This window comes from Pelecanus crispus, chromosome 2, assembly GCF_030463565.1.
Source record: "Pelecanus crispus isolate bPelCri1 chromosome 2, bPelCri1.pri, whole genome shotgun sequence".
In the NCBI taxonomy this organism is placed as follows: domain Eukaryota; kingdom Metazoa; phylum Chordata; class Aves; order Pelecaniformes; family Pelecanidae; genus Pelecanus; species Pelecanus crispus.
The window spans coordinates 53,914,243-53,939,478 of NC_134644.1; the positions used below are offsets into that span (position 1 = coordinate 53,914,243).

General features: G+C 41.4%; 1 protein-coding gene across 2 annotated transcripts; it reads right to left on the bottom strand.

Moving 5' to 3' along the window:
* Nucleotides 1-3,481: 3,481 nt before the first annotated feature.
* Nucleotides 3,482-9,676, bottom strand: LOC104027956 (putative G-protein coupled receptor 141). 2 transcript variants are annotated; one of them, XM_075705790.1, is made up of 2 exons: nt 9,619-9,676; nt 3,482-4,429 (listed from the first exon to the last, which is right to left on the bottom strand). In XM_075705790.1, exon 2 carries the CDS (start codon nt 4,424-4,426, stop codon nt 3,482-3,484), a length of 945 nt encoding a protein of 314 aa, XP_075561905.1. In that variant the 5' UTR covers nt 4,427-4,429; nt 9,619-9,676. The 2 variants fall into 2 exon arrangements, with proteins under 2 accessions (XP_075561905.1, XP_075561904.1); XM_075705789.1 differs by lacking the exon at nt 9,619-9,676 and adding an exon at nt 6,005-6,025.
* Between the last annotated feature and the right edge of the window lie 15,560 nt (nt 9,677-25,236).

Here is a 25,236-nt window from a genome sequence, read left to right on the forward strand (position 1 = left end):
TTGTCCGCCGCAGGATTTTCCATCAATGCAGATACAGTTTGTGCTGCCCTTTCTTATTTTCTCCTGTGCTTTTGTAGCACCTGACTAGTGGAGTCTCTGTGAGGTCTCACATCTGCTGAGGAAAAGCATTGGGAAGACAAAGTCCTATCTACAATTCTTACATCTCTCCGTTAAGGATCATGGTGCCTGCTTCCCAGGTTCAGATGAACCATTTGGAGATGCTATTAAATTTCTGTGCTAAAACCTGTCTTGCGTCTTTTGTTGGCATTGGGCATGTGGCCTTTCCTGACCATGACCCTGCTGTGGATAGGGTTGCCTGTGGATTTGATAGCTGAGCCCTCAGCTGGTTGTGTGTTACCCTTCCCAGCTATAGCTGTTTTCTAATCCAGAACTATCCTCTGTGATCCAGAGTCAGCAAAATCAGGGTCTCCTTTAAGTCCGTGGTACCTCTGACCAAGCAGATGATGACAACTGGAAATTTCCTCTTCCTCTGTAGATTGTCTCCTGCATGTCAGCAGTTCCCTGTCACTGCCTCTGCCATCCCTGGTCACAGGAGCCACTTGGCTACATTTCGGATGCTGTTCTGGCTTTGTCTATGCTTCCATTTTCAGGAGTTATTCAGACTCTTCTTCTGTGGTATTGCCTGGCAGCACCTCCACCCCTCCTCAGCCATCCTGGGGGAAGCGAGCAGGGAGGGTGCCTGGGAGGGTGGGAGAGAGCAAGAAGCCAGTGAGGGGCAAAGCAGGGGGAGGCTGGAGGGAGCAGCAACTGGTTGCCCCTGCAAGCCCTGTCAGCACCCTTGCTGGAATCACCACCTCAGTCACCACCTGCCAGGGCAATTCCTGCCAGTGTTAACCAAGACTTCATTGTCTCAGGATGGAGGCAGGCTTTCTCTGCCAGGCACTAACTTCCACAAAGCAAGAGAAGTGGCAGATGTAAAGTTTGCATAGACAGTCCCATAGAAAGCATGACATGACAGTATCACCAACTTAAAGCATGGAATTACAACCCCCTAGTTCTGCTCATTATCATCCTGAGTTAGCACTAACATCATTAACATCAATTTTTATTTAGAAAAAAACCCAGTATCTAGTATTTTTTTGTGGTGCTATGGTGCAGGGTATTGTGAATGTGTACATTTTTACAAGACTTAAAGAACTTGTGATTTTAACACATACATGAACAAGATTGATTAAGCTGTATGGTCAGGAGGTACTGTTTGCAAATGTATGTTCTACTTTTTGAAAGTCTTGCCAAATTCAGATACAAAATGCTTTTCATTTATATACATATTTGCAGGAAGAACTTGCTTAACTTTTTCAGCACATAGTCATTTTATTTGTTAAAAACTTTATTATGGCTGAAGGGTTATAATATAACGTTACAAAGGTATGCAGTGCCTACAGAACACATGCAAGGTACTTTCTTCCACCAATGATGTTGCTATAGGAGGAAACAGAGGTGTTGTGACATGTTCCATCTTCTTTCCTGCCACAAGGCAAAAATGCTTTGTTCACGTAGTTTTAAAATAAATCTGGATCAGAGCAGTTTATCGCTTTCTTAATGGCACATAATCAACTGGTAGTGAACTACACATTCAGCTGGATTCCTCCCATGTTATGAAAGTCTCTGTAGTTCCCCGACTACTGTTGAATCAGGCTGGTAGTTTTCTTCCTTTTTACCATGGTCCTTTTGGGGCAAATGCCTTCTCAGACCGTTTTGTCTCAGATCCACACACACTGCAAGCTTTCACATTTCTATCTTTCCAACTTTCGGTGTTACACAGCATTATTCAGATGCTGTCCTGAAAATACTCTCCCATGGTCAGACCTCCTGAGAGATATAGAGGAGCTTGAAGCAAGATGGAAGACAGGGAAGAAAGACTATAGAAGAGATGGGATCCTATAAAGTAACGATGTTTGGTGGGACCAAAAGTAACGAGCATAGCAGTAAGATTGTACAGGTACAGCAAGGTCAACCAACAGTTATTTGATTGCTGCAAGGTCAACCAATAGTTAATTGATTGCTGTCTGATGAGCAAGAGATGTTGAAGGTGAAGTAGAAAGGAATGGAAAGATTCAGAAGTATGAAAAGGTGGACTTCAACAGCATCATGAGGAGACACTCTCACTGGAAATTAATCAGCTGATAACCTCTAATTTGTAAAATAATTATTCCACTCACTCTAGATGAAAAAATGTGACCTCATGCAGATGGGAGGAAGAAGAAAGATAAATTAGTCATTGCTGTCTTGGGTTATAGCAGTCAGAGATTTATACTCTTTTTGGGGGATAGGTGTAAAGCGACTGAGACATGAAAGCCTGAATATCTTTCATAGAATTATTTTGATTATTTTTTTTCCTCTTTTCAAGTGGAATTCAATTCTGTCTTCAGAGATAGCAACTTACAATGCCTCTGAGATACAAGCTTTTCAGCTGCACCAGGTTTATTAGCTTTTTCCATCCCTCCAATCCAAGCAGTAGCATTTTAATTTCTTCCACTAGTACTAAATTTATAGAATTGATTTCAAGCTAAAGATACTGTGAGTAATTAGTTATAAACTTCAGAACTGCACAAAATCAACATAGGAGAAAAAAAAATCATTGTTACCTTGGAGACCTAAAATATTTGACTTTTTAAGAGAAGACAACTGCTGTCTGAATGATCTAAATAAAATGATCCCCACTGTTAACTTTTTTTTTTTTTTTAATTGAACAATTCTGTAAATAAAGATACAGGCTTTTGTTTGAAATGACAATGTTCATTTCAGTAACAGTGTGTCATTTTTGTTGTTGGAGACATTTTCATGATGTGTGAAGGAGAACAAAGCTCTCTTCTGCTGCAGTGATACAATCCCCAAAAGGTGATTTTGATAAAATCTTTTAAGAAATAAATATTTATTGCTAGTTTGTTTTTAAAGAGTTGGTTTAATTGTTCAATTCATTTAGAAAGTTATACTTGTCTTTACAGTGAAGGAACAGACTTACTCAGGAGGAACAATAGCTTCCCTGATATTTTATGAGAGCTTGTGGGGAATAAGTAAGAAATGTATGTGGAAAACTATATAGATCTTTACATTTCAAAAATTTGTACCTTGTTGCATAAAAAACTGCTTTTCTACTTGTGTTTCTATATACTTTGCAAATTCTCTTGAGTCTCCTCCTAGTGCCTTTGACTTCACAAACCTTGATGTAAAAAAAGTAAGACAGAAGAGCCAGTGCCCTTTGCTCCCTCTCCTCCAGGTTCATCCACAACTCACAAGGTAGCACCATGAGGAAATCCCAAAGGTAACATTCCAGTTTACCAGCTGAGACACTGGAGGCGGTTCACCCCATTATTTTGGGTATCAGGTGTGCAGAGCCCTGTGCAAGTGTGTTGCACTCTTTCCAGGGCCCACCCTGACTTGCTGAGGAGGGGGTTTGCCATGCCTCTCCAGCACCATGCTCCGCCAGGTCCAGGTCCGTGCACGCTGCAGGTTGACGCTAGCAGCAAGACAACCTGCTGCGGAGCATGCCCATCTTTTGCTTGAGCAGGCGGCTTCCGCTCAACATGAATGACAGCAGGTCAAGACAGCTGAGGGCAGTCAGACTCAAAAAAACTTCATTGTAGCTTTCTAACTGGCCAGAGTCATCCACGTGCTGTATGTAGTAGGCCCTAAAGAGGTGATAGGGAAGGAAACAGATTATGATGACGCAGATGAAAATCAAGTTTTTCACCTGGGCCAAGAACTCTTGGTGTGACCAGAGGGAGGTGGAAAGTTTTCTCGCCACTTTTACTAGGATGAAAATCTGCAGGCCCAAGAGAATACAAGTAATGCAGGAAACAACTGCAATTATGGTATAGTTCAGGGCTTTCACGTTCTCATGCTGTAGTTCTTTGTGGAACTTAAAGCATGTTGTATCACTGTATGAGCCTGAGCGTCCATACTCAAAGGACAGGACTGGCACCACGAAGACCATGACGAAGACCCACACGGCAGTGCTTGCTGCAATGGCATGCAGCTTCCTGTAAAACTCCACCTTGTCCTTCCACTGAAAGAAGATGAGCCACCGGCTCACCAGCGTGATCACATAGAATAGGAAGGTCAGGTACATGTGGATGTGCAACATCGCACTCACGATTTTGCAAAGTGGCATCTTGAATACCCACTTCTTGTTGACATAGTAGTGCAAGCGGAAGGGCACCGTGAAGAGGAGGAGGCTGTGCACAACAACCAGATTAATGATGGCTGTAGTGGTCACGGACAGAGTGTTCATTGTGACCAGCACAAATGACATTGTGATGGACCCAATCCCACCTCCAGCAAAGGCAACTGAGTAGGCAGTAATCAGTATGGCACTCATGGTGTTGGTGTGAGTGAAGGCAGAGGAGGAGTTACTGCTGTTCCTATTCTCTTCAATCATGCTCCTGAAATCTTCCTTGTACATATTCTGGAAATGAAAGAATACATAAAGACTAAGATAAGGTAGGAATGAGAGGGCCCACCTGAAAAGCCAGCAAGGCTTTCCACCTGGATCTTGTTCAAGGGATAATCCTGGAATCGCACAGCTGGCACAAGCTGTAACCAGTAGCTTTATCCAAACATCCTCCAGCCTAGAGAAAAATGGCTGAGAAGGTGGGTGGAGAAGCTGCTCTAGTCCTTAAGACTATAGCTATACCCTTTAAAACAAGCATGAGTTAGTAATATGTGGGAAGAAGAGATCCCTAGAGAAATGACATGATTGTGGTGTTTTTGTGCTGTGTTATTAGTTCTCCCCTCTTCTGAGCATCTGCATGCTTTTGCAGTGACGATCAGAGATATTGTTCGAATTCTGCTACTCATTCATCAGTTTCTTTATTTGCAACACAAATCTGCCCTTTCCAGAGTCAGATAATAACCATATGTTGCTCTATCAAAGCTACAAATTTTGTTGTTACCGAAAGCCGAGTTTTGCACACATTACATTCAACTCCTTCTTCATGGACAGTTTATCTGAGTAAGGGATTAAACACCATGGATACCCAGGCTCCATGGAGATCTTGTTCAGATCCTGCCAGACGACTAGCGTGGGCAGTGTTGCCCTGGTGGTCAGGGCTGTTTCACATCTAATATGTGGTAACCGGGTGTTACAAAATGGGCTGTTAGAAAATGTTAGGAAAGGACATCCTGGGCTAGTGCAAATAAACCTGCATGGCCTGAGCTGAGGCTAGATGAAAGTTAATAGCAAGTTCAGTAAGTACATTATACATTTTTAATATACTACTGTTTCAAAGAGAGATTAAATATAAATCTTATAAGTCTAAATGTAACTTCTGGTAGGATTTTTAAGTACTACAAGATCATGTGGGAGGGGAAGAGTTCAGGCAGGGTGTTATCCTGAAGCATGTTTGCATCTATGAAAGTATCAAGAGGATGTCCACACTACAGTCACAGAAAAGAAGCAGGGAAAAATGAACAGTGCTGGGCTCTGTACTATCCCAGTTATACTGCTACTGCCACCTGAACTATAATTTAAAACTGACTCTGGTATGTCAACCATTTCACCAGTGAATCCCACAACACAAGAGGGGCTTTTCTCCTGAGCGAGTTTTTTGCAATTTTTCTTTTAATACTGCAATGTTGTTAACTTCACAAAGTAGTTCCTCTATCTCTTTGTACAAGTGGTGTTTCAGCTTATTTTTGGTTTTAGGTAGCACATACTGCCAGTAGTTGGGAGGGGGAAAAAAGTTCTTTAGCAGTTCTCTCTTTTGTGGAAAAGAGGAAATACCTATAACAGTTTTATAATCTGGCTTTGCTCGCAGTGGGGAATGAACATCTGTGATGCATCTCAGATATTTTTTGTTTTTTCTTAGCAATATTTCTAGAGCATTTGCCCCTACAGTAATCAAGACCTGTTTATACGCTGAAAAGTCAGTTATTCTCTAGTTATCCCAATGCATCTAAGACTCCAGATATTTCATTGTAATCAACATAAATATAACTGCTACATCTCAAATTGATGGGTTGGTTGTTGGCGCTTACTGACCTTTTCTGTTTGAAACTGCATTTCAGAGTTATGTGGACTATTCCAGTAACTTTAATTCCAGTGCATTATGAGAAGTAAAATGGGTTGCAATGAAAGAGCTTTTTCTCAAAGGCGCTGCTGATTGGCACACTGCGGCTCTTGCATCAGAAACCATGCAAGTTCCTTCCAGTTCTGTTCTCATTTCTGAGACGTTGCGTTTCAGCCTCACAACTGTGCAAGCCAGAAGGGATTAGCAATACCTGTTCATCAGTTTCTCCAAGTCGTTACTCTTTAGTTCGAAAAGATGTCTCTAAAAAGTGGCATTATCGCACTGTTTTAATTTAAAATGCATACTTAAGCTTTAGAAAGTGCCACAGCCCTAAAGACAACATACTGGAAATGTGGGTTGCTGTGAGTAGCCCCAGCAGTGAGGCTGCACTTGGAGAGGAAGGACCCCTCGCGGTCACAACTTCAGAGCCCGGCAGTGAAACTTGAACTGAAGGCGGTAAGAAACAGATAAGCAGAAGTCAGATAACTGGTATTTTCCTCAAACAGCCCTATTGAGGGGACAGCTAGAGATCTATTTCTGTCTGCAAATAAGCAACCAAGACACTGAAATGCAGGTTTCTGCAGAACTTTGTGGTCATCACTAAATCCCTTCATTGTAAGATTCTGCAGGAAATCTCATTTTCATTAATCTTCAATAAAAAAAGCTACCAGCAGCTATGATACGACATTATCAGCTCCCCACTACTACAGGCATCCCACTGAAATATCATTGCATGATGAGTACAGAGTGTTGCGTGATACAGGGTGTGTTTCACAGAGGAAATGCTGCTTTCTGGTGAAATGAAGATTCCTATTGTAATGACATTCACATAGCTGTAACCTACTGACCTGAAATATAACTAACAAGTCCTTTGGCCAGAATTTAACAGGAGACACATGGAATGAGAATGAATGCAGTTTTTACAAAAGACTAATTAATTACATAGGCTATATACTGAACCAACTGGAAACATGACCTATAGAAGTCTCCAGGAGCCAGAAAATATCTCACAGAAGAGGAGGAACAACAGAAGGGACCACCGAAAGTGGTATCAAGCAATGTAAGAAATGGCCTTCCCCCATGCTGCTTAGCCCCTTGCCAATGTCAGCTGGTGTAAGCTCTTGCCAGCTGTAACAGCATTGCTTCAGTACTGAATCTAGCTTGCTTAATATCTTGCTTTTTTCAGAGTGGCTGTACCCTGTCCCACAGAGTTACAGTTGAGTGTCATCCCTTCTTCCCTCCTCCCCTCACACCTCCTGGCCCCAAAACAACGTCTGCAGCACCAAGGAACTCCTTCAGGACGGTACCTTGCAGCTTTGCCTCACCCAGACAGCTTCCCTTTATGCACACTAATGTTAGCTCTTGACATCTGTAAGAACAGAAGGAGCATTGAGAGGACTTACCCCATCATGCATCCAAAGGCAGACAGTTTCTCCTCAAGGAGGTGTTCTTGTTTCCATGCCTTCCTACCCCCTCTAGCTACTGCCAATTCAGTGATACTGCTCAAGTATGGGAGCAAGGTTTGGTCTTCCTCTGTGTTAAGCCTCTCATCTAAACTTGGCTAAACTTCTGTCGGGCATGTGCTTTGAACAGCCATGAGGCAATGATGGGCACCACTTCATCTGAATGCCATAGTAGTTAAAGAGACATCTGCTAGTGCCAAGGGCTTGAGGACAATTGCCAAAGTAGCTGTGGTTTAGTTTGACAAAGGAGGTAGATTGCCAAGAGGCCAGATGCTGGGTTCTTTCAGAAATATGATCAGCAAAAAGACTCTTGTGCATTCAAGATTCATCAGTTATCAGTGTGGTTAAGGCCATCACATTCATTTCCTGTGACTTTCTGTGCAGCACAGTCCACGGGACTTCCTTGGACTGCTCTTTTCTGGCCAGAGCATGTAATTTATGAAAATGATTTGGTCTCTGTCAAAATTTTCCCAGTAAAAGAACATTCATTCCAACCCTCAGGAACTGTTTCTCTTTTATCCTACTGTTAATTATCCTACTGTTTAAAAGAAAATGGTGAGCCATATTTCTAGACAGAGTTTGCACAGCCTCAGCTTCCAGGCATAGTACATACTTCTGGTTTTGCCTTCAGATTTAAAAAACCTTTGTCAAATTTTGGCTTTCCCTAAAGATACCTGGAGATAAGTAGAGATAAGAGATAGAAGATACTTATCTTCACTTCCTCCCAGTCATATTTGTTCAGTCACTGAACTGCCTCCCTCAGCACTGTGCTCCTATTCTTTGGTTCTTAGATGAACAACTTTGCATTTGGCAGTGGTAAAATGCATGTTGATAGTTTGCACCTGACTTAGCAATCAGGATCAGTCTGTCACTGGCTTGTCCACGTCATTGCTTACTATTTTCCCAGCCAGGTTCATCAGTCACCATTATATCAACATTATATCAACTTATCAGAAAAACCCCACTCATTCGTCAAAAATGATGAAATTCTTACTCTCTGCCAAATAGTGAGCTCTACCCTCTGTATAACAAGTGTTTGCAAAATTTATCCCCCCTATATGTCTGCTAAGGGACTGGCAGGCTTCACACAGATTTTCATGTGCTCCAACAGTTGGATTCTGCAGAAGCATTTGCAGCCTGCATGCACTCAACTGAGAAGTTTCGTTTGAATTTGGAGGGGAAAAAAGTTCAATTCGGATGAAAGATTTCTATTTTTGATAGACTTAATAAAATGGAAAAATGAGTGTTTGTCAGAACTGACATCTCTGCATTGAACTATACTAGGTTGGAGGCAGTGCAAAATACAAATATTATTTAACAGAAGTCTGTTTAAAACGTGCATTTGTTTCACAAACATCCTCATTTAGTCTCAGAGCTGCTTTCTGTTGAGAGCATTGTAATTGCTTTTGATTTGCTGTAATTCCATGTGGTGTTATGGTAATATAGGCTATGTCACTAGAATAATTCAAAATAACCACACACACCTGAAGTTTGAAGTATAAACATCTGCTTAAAGGAAAACATTACAAATTAAAAATATGAAATATCAAGTGTGTGTTTACATTTAGATATTGACTTTCTTCAAGCAACTTTTAGTGATTCCTCTAATTCACTAGCTCATTGACTCATGTCTTATAGGCTGTGCCATCATTATACTGATACTTTTTAGTTTAAATCCAGTCTATTGAAAAGTAAATGGGATGGAAAAACATGTTGAGTTAGTCCTCTTTGGTTGAGATCTTGCTGTTTTTACACAGAAATGGAACCTTGCTAAAAATAATTATTTACCTTCCTAGCTGTATCTTATTAAAGAGAACAAACTTACCCTTCTGGTCTTACAGAGATGGGTGATATCAAACACATGCACAAAGATGGATGAAAACAAAAAGAGTCACCTCCCACTTTTAGGAGGCAGTGTAGAACTACAGCACAGTAATTTGAAAAAGGATAAACAATGCTTTCCTGTGCTAGGAAATTACAAATAACAATGATGAAAACAGTCATGCAGAAAAGCTCTAAAATAAAACAGCTAGAAAATTGGACACTTTCTTTTTTCTGAAGTTGCAAACATTGTTTTAAAAACATTGCAAACCAAGGCTTTTGTTCATTCTCTGTATACTTACAGATTAAGGTTTATCTCCACTCTTCAAGTGTTGTTTACTTGTCTCTTCATTTTATGTAAGCTCTAAGAACAAAAAGCAAAACACCTGATATTTTAAAGAGTCATTGCCTTATGTCTTTCTTTGAACCTATGATGAAGCAACAACCACGAGCCCCAGCTACATGAGGGCGGGGCTGCCCATAAGCACACAACATTTAGGAAGATTTTTAGTTGCATTCCCAGTGAGGAGTTCATGGAGAGAAGAAATGCCCCCTTGGCTTGCACGTTACTAACCCCTACCAGTCATCTGATGTCCTGTCTGAACAGCTCTTTTTTGAATTTAACTCAGGAACCCCTAATTTGCAGCTATTTCTTAGCCATAGGAAGACTTCAGGGCCTCCCATTTCTAAACAGTTACATTCTTCTACTGCCTAAAATAACCAAGTCTGCACACAGATGTTAAGTCCCACAGATCACACAGATGCTGGTTTGAAAAGGTTATTCTCCAGAGTGGAGGGGATCATTCAAAAGAGTGTTTTGAGAAAACAGGGTAGGATAGGAGCAAAATATGATCTATACTGTACTTAGCTAAGTGTGGGTTTGGATATGGTTAGAGTATAGACATCAAAGTGTTAAGGGATGAAACAAAGTTCACCCCAAAGTCCAGCACTATGTCTCAGCCCTGCTTTCTGCCGAGACTGTAGCTCAGCATCTGGATCTCTTGGGACTCAGTGCTACTGCTACACCTGCACACTGCTAGCAAAATGAAACAAGGGGATTTTATTAAAACGTTGGCCATGACAGTACCGAAGGCTCATCAGTGACGGTGGTTATTGTGTAGTATGTGTGGTAAAAGATGTCTTAATGCAGGAGTGAGTCTCTGTTACGAGTCTGTGCAAGGACAGTTTTGCCCTGCTGCAAGCTTATCTCATTTCTGTCAGAACACACAGTTATATTTAAGTATAATAGTTTTGAAAGCAACGGTATTAACATTCAACATTTACATATAGTCTTACATAAGAACATTTTAACTGACTACATCCTGTTGCTTCACATTTGGTTAAAAAAACACAAGGGATATACTGTTCTGTGGTACTTCACAACAGACTGGTATGTGATGGCGACCGTCTTTTTTCATTTTGCAATTTTAACAGTGGCTAACGGCTAAACAGCTGTTCAAAAAAGTGATCATAATAATGCTTAGCTCTTACCTATTACCTTTCTTCAGTTGATCTCTAAGCTCTGTTAAAAGTCATACGTATTATTCTCCCCATGCTACAGGTAAAAAGCTGAAACCTCTGTAGCAAAGCCAGATAAAAAGCTGAGATATCTGAAACCTCTGTAGCAAAGCCAGATAAAAAGCTGAGATATCCTTAAATCAAGTTTTATACCTTCTCAAGTTAGCCAGGTTGTCTTGGATTCTTGGAGGTCTTGTTCTAGAATAAATACATCCCGATTAATAGTGGGAAGAAAGCCAAGATATCTTAAAGACCTGCAGGTAGCATCTAAATGTGTGGGGGGGTTAAATTTATATAATATTGTTGATACATATAATAAGTTAATAAATATAATATGTTAATATGTATAATATTTTTGATACATATGTAACTTATATAATATTGTTGGTAAATAACAATATTGTTTTCCCAAGCAGTCATCACAAATGGGGCTTTCCAGGTTGTGCTGGTTTTGGCTGGGGTAGAGTTAATTTTCTTCATAGGAGCTGGTATGGGGCTATGTTTGGGATTTGTGCTGGAAACAGTGTTGATAATACGGGGATGTTTTCCCTACTGCTGAGCAGTGATTACACAGAGTCAAGGCCTTTGCTGCGTCTCACCCCACCCTACCAGCAAGTAGGCTGGGGGTGTACAAGGAGTTGGGAGGGGACACAGCTGGGACAGCTGGCCCCAACTGACCAAAGGGATATCCCACACCATATGACATCATGCTCAGCATATAAAACTGGGGGAAGAAGGAGGAAGCGGGGGATGTTCAGAGTGATGGCGTTTGTTTTCCCAAGTAACCGTTATGTGTGATGGAGCCCTGCTTTCTTGGAGATGGCTGAACATCTGCCTGCCGATGGGAAATAGTGAATGAATTCCTTGTTTTGTTTTGCTTGCATGCATGGCTTTTGCTTTACGTATTAAACTGTCTTTATCTCAACCCACGAGTTTTCTCAGTTTTACTCTTCCAATTCTCTCCCTCATCCAACCAGGGGGGAGTGAGTGAGTGGCTGTGTGGTGCTTATTTGCCAGCTGGGGTTAAACCACGACACCGGCTGACTTCTTTCCATGTGTTTGCATTCTGCAAATTTTCAATCCTTGCACTGACTCAGGATTAAAACAAATATTGAAATACCAGAGTATGGTCTGAGACAGACATCCTCATTATCTTTGTTCATCTCCAAGCTGTATTTAGTGTCAAGCTCTAGATAGGTATAGAAAGCTTAATACACATGACTGCAATTCATTTTCCTTACTAAATTGATGCAATTTTGCCCAAGATTTAGCAACAGCATCTATAATCTCTGGAGTATGTTTCTCTCACTGTCGTTCAAAGAATAGATTCCAGACTGGTATGTTTAGATTTTCACCAGTAATGTACTGAGCTGGTGGCAGAATCTGATTATTTTAAGAACATCACACACCAGCTGAATTTAAACACAGGTGTTAGAAATGCATGTATTTTGTAAGTTTTGAGTAATTGCTGATGGTCTTAGCTATACCCCAAAATCTAGAGGCAGTACAATAGTGGGTTTGAACAGTACCATTGCATCACCCAGATCAGACCTTCACCTAATTTGAATTGGCATTATATCAACAGTTTCATGGGCCAAGGCTGTTTAATAATAGTTGATGGTCTGGCCCAGATTTCAAGGACTACTTGTCCTGAGATCTGAGTAGCATCAAGGCTCCTTTACTCTGGATTGCATGAAAGGTCCCTGAGAAATAGAACCATGTCCTTTACACTCAGGCATAATTTCTGCTGTTAGTGATTTTTCAGCTGTTCCAAACTTGGAGATGTACACAGAATAACCATGGCAACCCAGGTTGTTGTTTTTCTACATTTATTGTGCCAGGACTCAAGGATTTGGACTGCTAATTTAGAATTGGACCATATAGGGTGGTAGGAGGTGTGCAGGTGTTGTGGTTGTGTCTTCTGGAAAACTACTCCTCTCCATCGCTTATGTAGGGGGCAGAAAGCAAAAAATAAGATCCACCTTAAATAACACCTTAAATTCACCTGACTCTTCTAGTTACTTGAGGGTAAAGCTGGAGTGACACTCCTGAAAACACTGAGCTGATGTTAATAGCAGAGAATCAGACCCCCAGAGGGGTCTCTCAACCTGCAATTGCTAAGGGTGAGTTTTGAAATACTCCCCAAAGTGCAAGGGACGGTTACCTGAGTAAATCAGCTTTGCTGGACAGTTGATCAGACTTCTACCAGGCAGAAAACTCTATTAGAAGTAGCAAAACATTCCTTAATTATATAATTTTCTGTTACACTGGAAGAGCTAGACCCTGCTCCCTATTGCATTCATGAAACAATCAGGACTTGAATTATCAAAAAACTACTTCAGTGCTGGTTTCTAACATTCTTTGTTCCTTGTATATATTCAGATCCATCACATAAACTTCATTTACATTAATAAATATAAGCCTGTTTATACCAGCCAAGGCATTGTCCCATAGTTGTGTATTAGTCTTGCAGGAAGCCATAAGCCTGACTCTCCTCCCTCGTGCATAATTTTAATACTGTCCAGTTCCGTTTCACCAGTGACACTTCTGATTGAGTCTGGTAGGACAGCAGGTCAAGGCCCTGCTTTTTTGATTTTCCCTTTGATTTGTGCCTGAATATAAAGCAGCCAATCACAACTATGACATGAAGACAGGTTCCTCTGAAACTGCCTTCCAAAATCCTGCAGTAGAGATATTAGGGGGATGGACAGGTTAAACAAAGTTCAGTTTCTTGACAACTGATCTGATATAATCTATCCTTTCCTAAACTGGAGAAAACCCCATATTGCCTTGTACGTTTGACCGTGAAAGAGATGGTTATAGTAGGTGGACCTATGGGCTGACCAACACCAAGTGTTAATCACGTGTTCATCAGGCCTTTTCTTAGGATGGGTCAGAGAGGTGTCCTCAAGCACGGGCAGTGTCTGCTTCCTAGGTAAAAGGATGAGCTATAAGGAGAGCATCGTCTGCTACATCTCGTCGTCATTATGTAAAGCCCAGATCTGCTCAGAGTCCCTCCCAGTGCCATCTATGGGTCTGGTCCTAGTACGTAAGACTGGCTGGATCAATTATTAAGCTGTAATTGTCACAGGTTAATTGCATTTTGTCATCACATAAAAGATCAGCTGCTAATACGAATAGCTGAAAGGCATTATGTAGTTAGAGTAACTTTTAGCTGCTATCAACAAAATTATATTTTTGACTCATATTTCTAATGTACCTTACTATTTCAAGCACCTGAATAGAAAGTTATTAATTATCTACAAAAGGAAAAATATTCGGTATCAATAACAGCCAAAATCATTTCGTAGATAATAGGTTTCTTAAAATGTCTCTATCTGGGTTCTGAAGCAGTTGTGATTTGTGGCTGTCACCCAGGTGGTGCAAGGCATCCTATGAGTGAGAAATACTGCCTGTGACACATCTGAAAGAACATTTTGGAAAAGTATAGGGAGGAAAATGTGACTTGCAATTCCTCCTTTCACACATCTTTGCATAGCAGAGATATAAATTCAAGCTCCTCTGAAAAGTGGAAATACATCTGGTGGCCTCCTCCTAGTTCCCTTTTCTAATTTACAGGGAAAAAATACCCACTTTGCATGTTACTATTCTTGGGCATTATTACTCAAAATAAACTTGCTTAAAAGTACCTGAGGCAGAGTGGTGTGCAGAAAGTCTGTTTCCCTTTCAGTCTATCTCACTACCTTTCCCTCCTTTGGAAGCACCAAAATTGCACCTCGTTCCATGTTGAAGTATAGCACATCAATAAAATGACCTCAAATTTCTATTCAGCTCTTACCATAATCCGGATCTTTCAACAGAGACATACTGCAAATAAAACAAAACCTAAATCCACATCAAAATCTGCTGTACTTCTTTAACAGTCTGTGTGGGAGGGGTCACAAATCTAGAAAACAAATGTTCTAACACTAATAATTTGCCCAACTTTCCCCATACCTACTTCTGTTTTCTACCGGCACTCTGCTTTGCCCTCAGTGTTTGTCACTGAGGACGGGAGGAGCAATCAGAACCGCGCACAAAAGATATCTGTACAGACTCCAGTCTAAATGGACCTTTTTGAGAAGATGTCTTACTTATTTTTAACAACTGCACATTTCCAGCAGTCTATCACTAACTTTAACATTATCTTGTTCTACAGGATTTTACTAGTTCTGTCGCTTACCAGTAGGTTTTTCAGGAGATACGCCTTTCATCAGGAATCCAGCAGAGCAATTCACTTGTTATTGGAGCTTGTTCTCACCAGGGTAAAAAAAATGGAGGGGGGAGCTGATTGACAAGGAGATGCATTACTCCTGCCATAAGGATGACATTAGACGCAGAAAATGAAGTCATATGTGCAGTACCATGCCGATCTTATATGCATATATGCCTTTCTGAGAAGAAAAAGCCCTTCCCTTCGCCTGAAAAGGCAGTGCTCAACCTAAAATTTGTTTGAACTCCATACTAGCCTCTCACTAATTGCCTTCTGAGGCAGACAGCTTGTTGTAAGGAACAATATTTAAAAAAAAAAAAAAAAAGATTACAGCACAAGCCTATTGCTACTCGCCCTCAAAATGCTTACTGCAATTGCTAATACGTATTTATTCTCAGATTGTTTATTTCATTTGACTTCTGACTGCAGAGGCAATGCAAACGCTATCATCATGTGAGCGGAAAAAATCATTTTATTAATGATCACTTTCATGCTGAATATACACATACAGATATTTATGAAATTTAGTGTGCTAAAATGTGTTACCTGTGTTGGCAGAGGAACAAACCTCCCTGCATTAGTCTAAGAGTGTCTGCCTAGGAGCAGCAGAGAAAACAAAGCTTAGTACCAGTACTCCTAGCCTGATACTGAAGATGCTTTCCTACCTCAGTATAAGCACAATGAAATACATGACTCCTCTACCACAGTTGGGTTAGACAGGAATTCAGGGTTCCTCCTATCTCTTCCAGAAATGAGGAACTCACTGCAAGGGAATTGTTCCACACTGCATTCATAAAGTACATTGATTTGTAAGAGCCTGTCCTGATCAGCACAGCTAAAGACTGCATAATGGAATGAGGCACTGTATGCATGCGGGTGCTCTATTACATCAAATTGTTTGGGCTGAAATGGTTCATTTTGCTGTTAAATCTGGAAGTTTCTGTTTTGAGCTAATGATAAGTATTCATGTTAAAGTAAGATCTTCAGGGCATTCGCCAAAGTGTGAAGCTAATTGTGTTAGGAATAAGCTCATTATTGATGCATTTTTTAAGACTTTTGCCTATTTGCAGTTCAGCTGAACTGTTTAGGATGCAGCTAAAGAGCCCAGCCAGGAGCAGCTGCAGAAACAACTAGGGTAAGGGCTGTTGTTCTGGGCTGTGGGAGGAGTACCCACACCTGCCCTTTGTTCCACCATCCTCCTAACTTGCTTTCCCCAAGCCTCTCTCCCCATTTCATCAACACAGGACTCCCCAGAAAATCTTGGGCCATGCTGCTTGTGGCCTTGTGTGATAGGTCTTGCCCACATCTACTTATTTGGGTTTGAACTGCCCTGTGCTGTGGTGTGGCACAGGACACCATGCCACTGAGCCCCTATTCTTGGTTGGTCTTTAGACCTCTCTGTAAAAAATAGAATTGAAAACAATAAACTGTCAATTAGCTTCTCTGCCTAACTTCCTTCTTTTCATCTCATCCAGGTTACTTCAGGTTCTGTACAGCTTTCTGATCACTGGGAAGCATAAGTGCCTAATATTTTACATCATTATTCACTATAGCTCTTACCAGCTCTTCTTAGCTGAAGACAGACTGACAGGGCGTTCCTGCATGATATTATGAGCTCTACAAGATAGATGTAAAAAAAGAAAAGTAAAAATGGTAAAATCCAGCTGGAGTCAGTGGAGCATGGTGGAGAGAAGCCCAAAATAGCACCAACATAAATTGGTACAAGAGTGCATGCTGTAGGAGACACCCTGTGCAGACATGAGCTCTGATCCCAAAGCAAAATAGCCACAGTAGGGCAGTGACATGCCCTTTAGCTTCTCAACAGGATTTGTTGAGACTGGCCATAGCAACATGCCTCTTCCATAGAATCATAGAATCGTTTAGGTTGGAAAGGACCTTTAAGATCATCAAGTCCACCCGTTAACCTAACGTTACCTAGTCCACCACTAAACCATGTCCCTAAGCACTACATCTACACATCTTTTAAATACCTCCAGGGATGGAGACTCCACCACTTCCCTGGGCAGCCTGTTCCAGTGCTTGACAACCCTTTCCATGGAGAAATTTTTCCTAATATCTGATCTAAGCCTCCCCTGGCACAACTCAAGGCTATTTCCTCTTCTCCTATCACTTGTTTCTTGGGAAAAGAAACCGACACCCATGTCGCTGCAACCTCCTTTCAGGTAGTTGTAGAAAGTGATAAAGTCTCCCCTCAGCCTCTTTTTCTCCAGGGTAAACAACCTCAGTTCCCTCAGCCACTCCTCATAGGACTTGTGTTCTAGGCCTTCACTAGCTTTGTTGCTCTTCCCTGGACACACTCCAGCACCTCATTGTCTTTCTTGTACTGAGGGACCCAAAACTGCACACAGTATTCGAGGTGCAGCTTCACCAGTGCCGAGTACAGGGGGACAATCACTTCCCTAGCCCTCCTGGCCACACTATTTCTGATAGAAGCCAGGATGCTCTTGGCCGCCTTGGCCACCTGGGCACACTTTAGCCCCATTTCTTCTGGTCCTCAAGTTCAAGCACTAATTTGGATACATCTTCACAGAAAAGATATCCCCAAAATAGCTTTCCTGTTGATATCAATGATATTAAGAATTTAGGAAGATTAAGGAAATAAAGCACACAGTTAATGTGCTTAATTGTACTACTGAATTGGAAATGAGAAACATCAGCTCACTGAGGAGAGAATCTTGTTGCTAGATTTCTTTTCTCTCTGAACCACGAAATCAGGTTCATCACTGAAAATGATTCAATGATTTCTACAGCCTTCATGGTGAGAGATCTCACCATTCACTAGTAAGTATCATTAGCACAGTGAAAAATGCAGATAAAGCAATGCCTATTAAGCATCTACTCCAGATTTTCCTTTATGCCTCTTACTTTGGTGAAAACTCTTTTCCCCTTAATTTCACTTAAGAAGAAAGATTTCAGTCTGTTCAGTGAGCTGACAATAAAATAATAAATTCTGTATCAAAAGCTATCCCAACAATTTTCAGATTCAGTTTCCCCTAAACAAGTTACTGGGCATCTGAGCTCATTCTGTTCCCGCGCCTAAGATTATCCTCACGTGAATTTAATTTCACCTGTATACCAGAGATCTCTTCTAGGTTAGGAAGAAGTCAATTAATCTGGTGAAAGGTTCCAGCATTATATTTTGTTATGCTTTTTTTGAAGTATTTTCCCCCTGAATTTTTTTGTTGCAGATTCAGAAGCAGCCTGCACATGTTGCCTCCCTAATGGCCTCCTGCACATGCTGAGCAACAGGTGGACAGGGATGTAAAATTCAGTATTGGAGCAGATAACCAGTGGCTAAGCCATCCACCCAAAACCCCTCAAGAAGTGGACACTAAACCACCCAAGAGTCGCCCTTGCTGAGCTGTGCAAGTGTCTGAGAGCATCAGGGAAGGTGTCCAAAAGCACTGAAGTGAAGGCAGATCTGGTGACTCCCTGACTATCAGGGCAACTTGTGATCCTCAGCATCTGAGGTGATTTTGAAAAATTTACTCTTCATGAAAAAGTATCAAAGCCTATGAGAAAGTTGCAGAAGCAGTATGGAAATTTCCTTTTTATTCTTCATTTAAAGATTGACTGTCAGAACCGGTAACAGTATTCTCATCTTTCTGGTTTGCATTTTCTTTTAATAAATTAATTTTCAGAAAGGATTATGAAAATGTGGATGCTATTGTAAAAGGAGCCCAGATGCCCTTCCTGCAATGCTGACTCCCAATATATGCTTTTTTGTATATATATGCTTCTACTTTGCTTCCACAGATTTCACAAAATCTGACATTCACAACTGCTGCAGTGGACTAAAAACCTGAAGCACTTTTAACCTCCACCCTATAACATTTCCTTCCAGCTTTACTTTAAGCTTACCTCCCACCAGGAACCATTAAGCTCCATCCAAACCTTCAGCCTTCTCATTAGAATTTAATAATATTTCCCTCCTCCTCTCCAAGGTGAGGGGTAAAATACTCCCATCTGCATGTCTGCCTCCAGTACCTCTGCCAAGTACCTTTGCAGCACTTACCTACGGACTCTCCAGCGGCGTAGCAGGAGACTTGCCTTGCCTCGCTCTGTACAACTCCTCGACGTCGCAGAGAAGTGCTGCTGAGGAACCGCAACTGCAACCCAGCTCTGTCTGCTTCCTGAAATGTTGCCCATTTCTGATAAACAACAAACAGCTGACAAATGTGGTTGGACCAATTGCTGTGAACTTATGCACCAAGCCTATTGACATTGATGTGTTTGGGGTTTTTATTTATTCTTGTTCTGTTCAATACATATTAAATATTTCCAGTTATTGCAAAATGTATCTGCTTGTAAGCAGTTACAGGTGCAAAGAAACAAAGAGGACTAATTGGACTGAAAGTGAAACAGCAGGCATGGGAGTATGCATTTATAGTCACATATGTGGATATATAGATACAGGTATTTCTCTCCTGTGGTACGAAGGCCACTCAGCCTCTCAGCAGCACTTGCTCAGTTGCTCAGATAACACCTGAGAGGTGAATATATTGGTCTGAGAGCTCTTGCAGGAGCTTTTCTCATGATGCAGTGGTAAAATATATGCAGCAATCCTGAAACAGGGCAACCCGCAAGGCTGAATGCTTTCTGGTACTCATGAAATGCTTCTGTCTCATTATCAAACAGTAGTCTTCCAAAAAGATGTGAGTACGCACTCCGCATGTGCTTTTTGTACGCTACAGTCTTTTTGTAAATGAAAAGCATTGACTCAGTTTTTTTATAAATGAAGATGTAAGGCATGTGAAAAGAAGAAAGTTTTGGCAGTAGTTTCCTATGAGATTATCATGATCCTCTTCAATATACACCTATGAGATTATCATGATCCTCTTCATTATACACCATTGGCTATATTCTTAATTGTATCCAATTTATAAATTTGCTACCAGAAGTCTGGCAGAGCAGCAGAGGTACTCACAAAGGTGCTACTATTCCTTCACCCCCTTTAATTTCCAAATGTTGTTCTCAGTGGCACAGCAGAATAGCTGCAAAACCTGGCCATGCAAGAAGTAGCAAGACAAGCTCATTTGTCTTCAAAAACTTGAAGATACATTCCCAGGAATTTCAGTATGAATAATAAAAGTATTCAGAATAAGGATATTCTTCTTCTTTCTTCCAAATTAAGGGGATATGCTTGGAGACGTTCACATCTAATACCTCATTAAATGTTCCGTTCTATCCCTACATTAAGATTCTACAAGAAAAAAAGCAATAGCTGGAGAAAATATAATACTATCGTTAGCAATGTCTAACTGCTCTTTTTAGGGTTTAATAAGGAAACTATTGCTCCAATTACTGGTTGAGCTTAGAAAATATTTTTGTAAGATTTTAGTGATCTGCAGTTTAAAACTTACAACCAGTTCAGTGTAAAAAAGACATAGTAATACCTTTCATTAAATAAGTACAGCAATATTTTCCACTACACCCAAATGCAAAAATGAAAAACAGTGTTGAATTTGTCTCAACTGTGTAACAGCCTACTAGTCCTATATTATATGTTGTGAAGGTAAGGCCTAAAAGAGTTCAGATGATTTCTTCAAAGTCACTTAGCAAGTCTGCTGCTGAATCAGAATTAGACTACTTTTCTCCTAATGTTGTGTCTTATGCTTTAAACTGTAGTCTATATTTTGCCTCTCAGTAACAGTAAGGAAGGCTTCCAGAACTAAACTTTTCACATTAACCTGTGAAATCCATTAACCTCACTGTTGCCTCAAGCCAAAAGCAGCTGTAAATTTTTAAGGAGCTGGTCATCCTCAGCACTTATATGGAACATTAAATATACCTGAGACTTTGCTTCTTAGAGGAGCAAAGTTTGCACTTTCCCTGGGAATGTAGCTTTATCCATGGCTCTTAAAGACTGATCTACTTGCAGAGTCCTAGGGTAGTACAGGATATGGACTTCTGGAGGTCATCTGTTTTAACCCATCACTCAAAATAGGGCCAGCTTACGTCAGGTTGCTCAGTGCCTCATCTAGTGGAGTTTGAATATCTCCAAGTATGGAGATTACATCATCTATGGGCCTTTGTTCCGATGTTTGACCACCCTCATAGTAAAAATATTTTTTTCCTAACATCTAACTGGAATTTCCCATGCTGCAGCTTATACCCATTGCCTTTTGCCCTACAGCTATGTACTTCTGAGAAGCATCCAGCCCCATCTTTTTCTACTGCCTTTCATGAGGTAGTTAGAGAGAGCGATAAGATCTGCCTGTGCTTTTGGTGATGCAGCCAGGGATGTGGTTGGCCTTCTTGGCTGTCAGGCCTCATGTTCAACTTCTCTACCAGGTAAACTTGGTCTTTTTCTGCAAATCTGTTTTCTAGACAGGCAGTGCCCAGCCCATACTGTTTCATGGGCTTTACTCTCTCCCAGGTGCAGGGCTTTGCATTTGCCTTTGCTGACTCTCATGAGGTTTCTGTCAGCCTATTTTTCCAGCTTGTACAGGTCCCCCTGTATGCCCTTGATTCCTGCCCTTCTATGTACCAGCCACCTGCCCTAATTTGGCATCATACTCAAACTGGCTGCGGGTGCACTCCGTCCCATCAGCCAGATCATTAATACAGACATTAAACAGTATTGAACTCAAAATCAGATGAGAAAAGCTGCTAGTAGCTGGTTGCCAGTTCCACTTCATACCATACATCCCAACCCCTTGCCAGCCAATTTTCCACCCAACCTACTCTCATCCATCCAAGCCATATCTCACCAATTTGGCTATAAAGATACTATGGAAAATTGTGTAAAAGGCCTTGCTAAACTCAAAGTATACACCATCCACTGCTTCCCCCTCATCCACAGAGCGAGGCCTAACATCATAGAAAGCAATCAGGCTGATCAGGAAGAATTTGTTCTCAGTCAATCCTTCCTGACTGTTCCAAATCCCCTCGTCTTTTATGAGCCTGGATACTATTTCCAGACAGATTTGCCCCACAACCAATTGCCACAGCCTTCCAAAGATGATTGGGAGTATCCTTGTAACCGTAACAGCAACTCCCAGCAACCTTGGATATACATCAGGTCCCACGGATTGAGGCCTGTGGGATGTGGGCTGTGAGCAGTCAATGGTGTTGGTGGCCACTGGTGAAGGTGTAGACAAGGTTGGCATCAGGCATGGAACCTCCCCACCATGCTCACTGTTTGCATCACAAGGGCTGGCAGCTCTGCTGCAACATCTCCCGAGGCTGGATCGCTGCAGGCACAGACATGTCCATGATTCTGCCAGGGTAAAGCATCCCTCAGGTAGGCAGTAAAAAATAGAGCAGTAAGCGAACAGTTGTTGCTCATTTGCTTGATCTTGGAAGTAATTTGTCCTGATGGCTTGACCATGCCCATCAATAAATCACACCAGAAAACCAAAAGCCTTCAACTGCCTCCTTAACCTTTACAAGAGAAAACTGCCTGATTCATACTATCACTTCCAGAGAAAAGCAACAGAACTGTACAAAGTTTCCCACTAGCTACAGAACCATGAAGAGAGAGAAAAAAGTTTAAGCAAATATGTACTCAATACAGCATTTAACTTCCATGGCTTTTCCCTTCTATTTGCTGTCCAGTTCTTTTCTCTTTTGTGCAAACAGTCTTACAACATAGCAAGGTGAGGATTAAAGATAAAGGATATAGTTATCCACCTTGGCAATGAATTGTCTGGAGGGTTTATCCTTCCCATAGTGCAGGACGTTTTTTGCTGCAACATCTGAAGAACGAAGTTGGTTGGTTGTGCTGCGCAATGCTGTGCAGAGAATGAAACAGAAAGCATTCCTTTACTTCTGTTATTGTGGTGGCCACGTTTGGGAACAAGTTTGCCTATGGGCAGACAGAAATGGTTTTGATGCAATGACAATCTATATTCTGCCATTTGGGTTTTCCAGTGCAGTTTATGAGTGAAATGTGGTCAGTGTTTGTCAGCAAGGAGAGGGAAGCAGCCTAGACACAAGAAAGGTAGGTTAGATACTAGAAGCAGTGAAACCACTTAGAGCAAGAGAGATGTCCTGAAATTTTACAGCATATCAGCTCCTTTGCTGCAAAAGTGTGTGACTTCTGCAAAGCAAACTGGAAATGAAAGGAACTCCAAAGCTTTCTGTGTTGGATTCACCTTTTGTCTGTCTCCTCTCCTGGAACAGGCACAAAAGTCTTGGTCTGCTGGGAGGGTTCCCAGCCTTAAGCAATGGGCCATGCCTCTGGGAACTATCTGAGGTGAAAAGCTAATCCCAGTAAGGCATAAAAATATCCCTATTTTTATCCCAGTTCAGATGCTGGCATGTGGTTGTCATGGTTGCCAAATCTAGCTTAAAAAAAACACAGGAAAATCAAATCTTTCCAACCACATGGAAGAGAAGCCAAAGTACTTTAAGCACTGTGTCTACTAAAAACAAGATGCAGGCATCCACTATTTGTGCATTCATGGCACACATCCTTCTCTGACCAGACTTGGAAATAACAGAAGATTTAAAAAAAATAGCATTGAATAAACAATGAAATTGCACTTTGAAAACTCATGATGGATGCAGAGCAGTGATGAAATCAGATGTGGATATTTTTACCCATACACAAGCAAGGAATCTCTGGATAAACGAAATAAAAATGACCATTCAGCTGCCCAAATAGGACAGGCATCTGTACCACAGAACAGTCAAAACCCTTGCCTTGCTCAAGCAAGGCCCTCTGCATCTGGTGACCACAAGATTTCACCTTCCTCTGGAGGCTGGGAGAGCTGTCTTGTGAGCAATTGCGAGCAGTAGACCAGTACTTGCACAGGGTGAAGTACATGGTCTGTAAAGAGCCAGTGATGTCCCAAAGAAAGAAGACAGCTCTAGCATGTAAAGGAGCAAAAGCAGAAAAAAGAAATAAGAAGTAAAGGCTTGAAGTCAGGAATATGACACCACTGAGACTGTAAAATCAGGCACTCAAAAGTCAGGGAATGGGGAAATTTAAGCAGAACAAAGCCAACTCTCTCTGTCTAGGTTTTTCTCAGAGCCAGCTTCCTCCGTTTGGGAGACATTGTTTCCAGTTTGCTAAATGCTGGGAGGATGGGGAGGAGGAGAGGGCTGGCACTACAGCCGCAAGAAAGCTGTTAGGGTTAGCCAGATCTGTCTGGGATGCTCAGCCTGAAGACTGTGTCTCCTTTATTTGCCTCAGTCACAGTGTTTTGGTGATATTTCTAGGAGATCTGATGAATGGGAAGACCAGGCTGATACTTCCTGTTGAGTCAGCTGAACATTGAACCTAAACATATTTCATTTGAGCTATAGCTGCTAAAATTGAAATTGTTATGGATGTGCTCAAGGGGCTGGTGTTCAGTGCGAGAGCCCCATCATGCTAGCTGTGTTTTGTACATTGCTGAGAGACAGTCACTGCCTGACAGAGGTCACAGTCTGAGCTGGCAGTTAAGGTTAAAGCCTCTTCGAGGAAATAGCTCTCACTATTCTAAATTGAGCCAAGCCAACATCCTCCTAATTACCTAGGTCTCTTGTCTCAACTCCTACACCATTACTGCTTCAGTCAGTGACTCTCCGTACTACCCTGCCTATGGGAAAAGTGTCTTAAGGCTTCACTCCCACTCCTTCTGTAGTCAAGACATGGCTTCTTCCTAGAAGGCTGGATGTCATTCCCATCCCTAGGTCTTCTCAGAAGTGGATACAAAGCCAAAAATATTTAATCTTAGGCAGCTATTGGGTTTTTTCTTCACAATCCTTTTATGTGCATGTATTCATGCACACGCAAACACAGCTGTGTCTTTGTTTAGACAGACTTGTTTTATAGTCCGTAGCTGAACATAGTTGAATACAAGTTTCAGACGTCTGAACTAAAAATAAACACTCCCTGCTAACACATTGCACACCTACACAACTAAAACTGCATGCTAATTATCATAACAGCCAGCTTTCTAGTTCCCATTTTGCAGTCATGGCAGTGGACTTCCAAAGATGACTTCAGTGCACTACACTACAAAGATGACACCCAGTGCGCATCCCTAGGGGCTGATGTGGAGAAGAACATCTCTAAAATGCAGAGGCACAAAAACAAACTACATGATGAATCTAAAACAACACCAGCAACAACAGCAAAATAATTCTTCTGTTTAAAATTAAACTGAGAAATTCTTTTGGGGATTAGTGGAAATAATGCCAGCTCCAGCTGGTCAGACACAGACTGCAGCAATAA

Excerpts from the sequence above, each read along its gene's own strand:
- LOC104027956 (XM_075705789.1), bottom strand. The coding sequence starts at position 6,025 with ATGCAGTTTCAAACAGAAAAG. Across the intron at positions 4,430-6,004 it reads TGCAGTTTCAAACAGAAAAG|AATATGTACAAGGAAGATTT; the intron begins GTCAGTAAGCGC and ends TTTCATTTCCAG.